Genomic DNA, 6000 nt, shown 5'->3' on the forward strand with positions numbered 1-6000 from the left:
ATTCCCCCTTATAGGTTTAAGGACAGTTTTATCCTTCAGCCACTTTTAGTTTACTTTGGGGGCCCTTGGGGGCAGGGTGGGGGACTGTTAACCTTAAACTGCTTCAAGTTCCTTTATCTTCCCTGGTTATGATTTCCTGACCATAAGGCTTCTCCTATGACTAAAAGTAAGGCTCAATGCTTAGTTGAGGTCTGAGTTTTGGAAGCAACAATCCCTGTGCAAGTGTGCTGTAGCTCATTTTGTGCATGATGTGAAATGATGCCACTGTTGAGTAGGGCCTGGGATAAAAGAAAACTCTTACAGCAGGTCTGGGTTATTATGTAAGCTGTTCTGATATTAGACCCAGAAGATACTATGGTACTTGAAGTTTTGATAACAGGTAGGAAAAATACTGTGGGTGAATCATGGCATCAGTCATAGGATGTGGGAAAAAAAATACTGCCATCTTCAGCAGATAGCTGCTCTCTCTCTCTCTCTCTCTCTCTCTCTCTCTCTCTCTCTCTCTCTCTGGTGAACTACTTTAACTTGCTTATAGTCTCTAAAAGATGGAATTGGTAACCAGGGACCATCTAAACATCATGAAATTTGAACAGCCCATTTTTAACTGAGTCACCAAACCATAAAGTTGGCCATGCACAAGAAAGAAGACCACTCTCAGGTAATTTCTGAAGGCTTAAGTAAGTAGACTGAGAAAATATCACAAATATGTGTGTTATGATTTTTGTTATATTACCTCTAATTCAGCCTGCATCTATAGCTATATCCCTATGAGCAGCTGACTGATGAAGAAAAAAATTGGTGTGGTTAGCATATGGTTCAGTCTTTCTCAGATGGTTTGAATGGTGAAGAACTTGGGAAAACATGATTGGTGACAAATTATGAGGAAATGTATGAAATACAAAAATTGACTTTCTGGGAAGTCAAAGAGTATCTCGTGTGAATGCTTACTAAGAGTTGACCTCAGCAAAGGGAATTTTAACAATAAGAGAAGGAATGACATGTTTTGTGGATACCAGTCAATTTCCTTCCCCAGCTACTCCCATCACTACCCAATGGATTCCTGAACAATGCGGCTGCAATAGATGAGATGGAGGTTATGCAAAGACTCAGTAACATAGACTTCCACTCATCAAGGTCAATCTAGTTATGACTCTTGTTGAGCACTCCATCAGCCAGCAGTAAAATCCAGCACTGAGTCACTAATATATCACCATTCACCCAGGGCAATTAATCAATTGCCTAGTGGCAGGTTAAATACATTGACCCATTTCCAAAATGCAAGAGACAGCACTTTGTTCTAATTCTAACGCACATGTACTCTGGCTACAAATTTGCCTTTCTGGCCTGAAATGCTTTTGTTTTTCCTACCTACCACCTACCCATGACCTAACACAATGTCTTGTATATCACTGTGCTATTCCCTTCTGTATTACTTTGGATCAAAGAATTCATTTCACAGAAAATAAAAGGAAGCAACTGTTCCATGCTCATGAGATTTTCTAGCTGTGCCATGTTTTCTCTCATCCTGAATATAGAGGTGGAATCATCTTAATACAATGACAGAGCCAGCTGGATGGCTCCACAAAGGAGCTTGGGGCAATGCTGTCTGGGAGCTTGCATAAGTGCAGGCAATATGTGGTAACATTTCTTCCATAGCAAGGATTTGTAGGCCTAAGAATCAAGAGGCCAAAATGGGTGTTATTTTACCCTGCTTTTCCTTAGTGACCCACTAATAAAAATTTAGCTTTTGTCCCTGTGATGGTTGTGCTGGTATAAAGTTCTTAGCTGCAAAGGAAGAAGGCTTCCACCCGGGAACACAACTAACAATGACTACAATAAATTGGAGGTTAACACTGGGCGTGGTGGCACATGTCTTAATCTCAACACTTGGGAGGCAGAGGTAAGAGGATTGTTGTGAGTTCAAGGCCACTCTGAGATTACTTAGTGAATTCCAAGTCATCCTAGGCTAGAGTGAGACCCTACCTCTTAAAACAAACCTGGTTGCTCTAGGTTCTTCACATTTATTGCAGTCAGAAGAAAGTCAGGTGCAAAGCCAGGTAGGATGGATAATGCCCAAGAAGCAGAGTCAGGAAAATCCTGGGCTTGAGGCAATTTTGGGCTAGAGAATGAGTTCCAGGCCAACTTGAGCTGTGTAGTGAGAATTTATCACAATTGATATGATATGGATGGATAGATGATAGATACACACATACATAGACATATAGATGATAGGTAGATGTCAACTGCAACCACAAGAGCAGTTGGCTTTAAACTCAATATGTAACTAAGGATGACATTGAATTTCTGTCCCCTGCCTCTGCTTTCAGAGTAAGTGAATTACAGGTGTGCACTGCCATGCCCAATCAACCTCATGGCTTGTTGCATACTAGATAGACAACTGAGCAATAGTCCCAGCTCCATGAACTATTTTATTTTTTGTTTGTTTGTTTGTTTTCTGAGGCAGAGTGATCTGGAATTCACTCTGTAGGCCAAGCTGACCTTGAATTCACAGCTACTTTCTGTCTCAGCCTTCTGAGTGCTGTGATTATTTAATTTTTGTTTATTTTTATCTATTTATTTGAGAGAGAAAGAGGAAAAAAAATAGAGAGAGAGAATGAATGGGCATACCAGAATCTGCAACCTCTGCAAACAAATTCCACATGCATGTGCCCCCTTGTGCATCTGGCTTATGTGGGTCCTGGGTAAAGGAGCCTTGAACTAGGGTCCTTAGGCTTCACAGGCAAGCACTTAACTGCTAAGCCATATCTCCAGCCTGATGAATTTGACTGTTTACACATTAATCAGAATCTTGGTTTTCTTTCTTTTATCTTCTTACCTAACATGAGATATATGGGATGCCAAATGAGACGTATGAACAACATTTAAAGGTATTGTACCCTCTTTGAGAGAAAGTTTAAGCATGTTTTCAGTTGCATTCAGAGTGGTTGTAATATGTCAAGTATAAGTTTGACTTTGATATTGGATTAATTTTGAGATTATTATGGAAAACTACACTGATGCCAAGTTGATAAATTGTGACTGAAAATTAGTTTGATGTGTTATTTCAGGTATGATATAGATCCAAGTTATATTTTTACTGATTGTCTTATTGTTTATATGCCTATCACAAGTACCCATGTCATCAAATATGAATAATTTTTATCTGGAATCTGAGTGTGCTATACAATTTTTCTTTAAGAATTCAGACTATCTAGTCACATAATCTTTCTATTCATGTGACATAGAGCAAGTTACTTAATTTCTCTCAGCTTCTGTCTAAAGTGGATCTGACAGCGTTGACCTCGTGTGGGATTATCAGAGATAAACTGTGCACCTATCACGATACCCAACACATGGCTGTGGTGATTATCTTCATCATTATAGCAATCGACGGGGCCCTGGTCAAATGTGATAGAAGATTATCCAGGGTCAGAGTAGAGTTTTCTTTTGTCTAGTTGATTCTGTTGAGCTTTTCCTTTGTACTCTTCCTTTTCATCAAACACTATGTAGTCTGGGCTGGGATTGATTGCTTTCTTGAAATAAGCAGACAATAATTAAACAGAAAAGCTAAAATCTTTACCCGAATTTGTCTAATTCAGACTTTCTGATAAGAGCAAAACAACTACCACTTTCTGGAATGCCTTTTGTGTGTGCTCATTTTTCTAATGGTGTCTAGGAAACCTAAGTTTCCAGTCACTTCAGTAACAGAAAGTCCTCCACATTTAATGGGGTTTCTCTGAGTGTTCGCTACCTGATGCTTTCTAATGATGTTGTAGTAATTCTTCTGCTCTGTTCGTATGTCCATGTTGCTTGTGTGCATGCAGGCACATGAGTTTCTGTGCATGCACATGCGAAAGTCACAAGAACTCCTTGCACGTTGCTCCTCGGGCACCTCCATCTACCTTTTGATTTTTGAGAATGGCTTTCTCACTGACCTGGAACTTGCCCAGTAAGGTTAGGCTCAATATCCAGTAAGCCTGAGATCTACCTGTCTCCACCTTCACAGCACTAGGATTATAAATACATGCCCAGCTTTACTTTCTGGGGATTGAAATCATGTCCCTATAGCTTACACTGACTAAGCTATCTTCTCTTTCTCTCCAGCCTTCTACTCTCAAACCTATTAGATTTTTTAATCTTCGTGATAACTCCATGGAGTACATATAATTCTACCCCTTTATAGACGAGACACTGACAACATGAGTATTGTGCCCACAGTCACATACAGACAGTCATAGTGCCAGCCCTTGAACCCCAGCAACATGGTTCTGCAGGCTGTGCCTTAACCATTCCACTACACAGCCTCTGTTGCTCAGCCTTCTCCATCTGCTACGAGTAATTAAGTTGAAAAATAATGGTCCTGTGAGTGTACAAAACCCTTGATGACAGGATGGATTTTGGGGGCAGATGGTGTTAAATAATGGCAATTTCCAGATGGGGTGGCTGGGGAGGAACTCATGCATTTCCCAGTGGGATATGTCCTCCTTCTGTCCAGGTAATAGATGAGCTCAAACATAAAGACTCCTTATATGTTCATGAAATTGGCTAACGTTTATGTCTGTATAATCATGACAGTCCACTTGAAAAGTTACCACAGTCTTCAATTAAGATACAAGATGTCAATCTAGGGAGATAAATCAATGGGTATAGTGCTTGTCTCACAAGCATTGGGCCTGAGTTCAATCCCCAGAACCCATGTTAAAAAAAAAAAAAAAAACATGCTGGCCATGGTGGCACACAATTATAATTCACAGAACTGAGAAGGCAGAGGCAGGCAAATATGAGGGGCTCACTGGCCACCTAGTGCATCCCAATGAACTCTAGGCCAATGAGAGACCCTGTGTCAAAGAAATTGGACAGTGTTCTTACAGATGAGAACGAAAGTTGGTTTTCTAACATGCACATGCTCACACACATGCACAGTCCTCATGTTCACCTGCCAATACAAGCATAAAAACATTTATATACTCATTAAAAATGCAATCTGCCCAAGATTTTGAATATCCAGAAACTCACTGAGGTGCCATACCCACTAGCGTCTACACAGAGTGACGTAGTGGACTTATTAGAAAGGGCATGTGCTCTGTCCATGGCATCTGGATTATTATGATTGTAAGGATAAGAAAGAAAAGGAGAAAATTAAACTATAGTTCAACATCTCTGGGTTAGTTCCTGTGGCAGTTTGAATGCATGGCCCCCATTAGACTCAGATGTTAACTTGGATTTTCAGCCTCCTGGCAGAAGGAGGTATCACTGGGGAAGGACCTGATTTCTAGTCCAAAGGCAGGCAGAATGGTCTGCGGTCTGTCTGGGTCCCTACTGTTTGCTGCCCTCTGTGCTTGCTTGTGCTGCTGGCTGGTGGTGGTTTCTCTCTGCTTAGATCTGGGAAAGGGGGCCAGCCTCTTTTGCCATTATGGAACTTTCCCTGGATCTGTAAGCCAGGAACAAATCCTTTTCTTCTCATAAAATTTGTCTCTTTGGAAGTTCATCACAACAACATGGAACTGACTACAACAGTTCCCTTTTCAACACTGTGATAAAATGCCTAAGAAAACATGTTAAAGGAGGAAGGATTTATTTTGGTTCATGGTTTCAGAAGTCTCACTCATGGTGGTATGGCTCCATTGTATTTATGAATGTGGTTTGGTGGAAACATCATGGTAAAAGTATATACAAGAACATACATGTTCATTTCCTGGTAACCAGAATGTAGAAAAAAATAGGAGAGACACAACGCAAGATACAACCCTTGGGGCTGCAGAGATGGCGTAGCGGTTAAGGCACTTGTCTGTGAAGCATAGGAAGCCAGATTTGATTCTCCAGAATCCATATAAGTCAGATAGTATAGCAGACAGCATCAGGTTCACTGAGATGAACTTCCAGATGGGGTGGCTGGGGAGGAACTCGTGCATTTCCCAGTGGGATATGGCCTCCTTCTGTCCAGGTAGAATTATGGAGGAAGAGATATTTATTGAAGCTTACACATCCAGGGGAAGTTCT

The 6000-nt window shown here is 40.9% G+C and overlaps 1 protein-coding gene across 1 annotated transcript in view; it reads right to left on the reverse strand.

Annotated features, from left to right (window-relative positions):
* LOC101593617 (acyl carrier protein, mitochondrial-like) overlaps window positions 1–3805 on the reverse strand; it is a 37167-nt gene extending 33362 nt beyond the window's left edge. The window contains exon 1 of the mRNA XM_045149059.1: window positions 3682–3805. Within this exon, the coding sequence (XP_045004994.1) occupies window positions 3682–3805 (124 nt within the window). The remainder of the gene's footprint in view (window positions 1–3681) is intronic.
* Window positions 3806–6000: the final 2195 nt, after the last annotated feature.

Source organism: Jaculus jaculus, chromosome 5 (assembly GCF_020740685.1).
Source record: "Jaculus jaculus isolate mJacJac1 chromosome 5, mJacJac1.mat.Y.cur, whole genome shotgun sequence".
Taxonomy (NCBI): Eukaryota; Metazoa; Chordata; class Mammalia; order Rodentia; family Dipodidae; genus Jaculus; species Jaculus jaculus.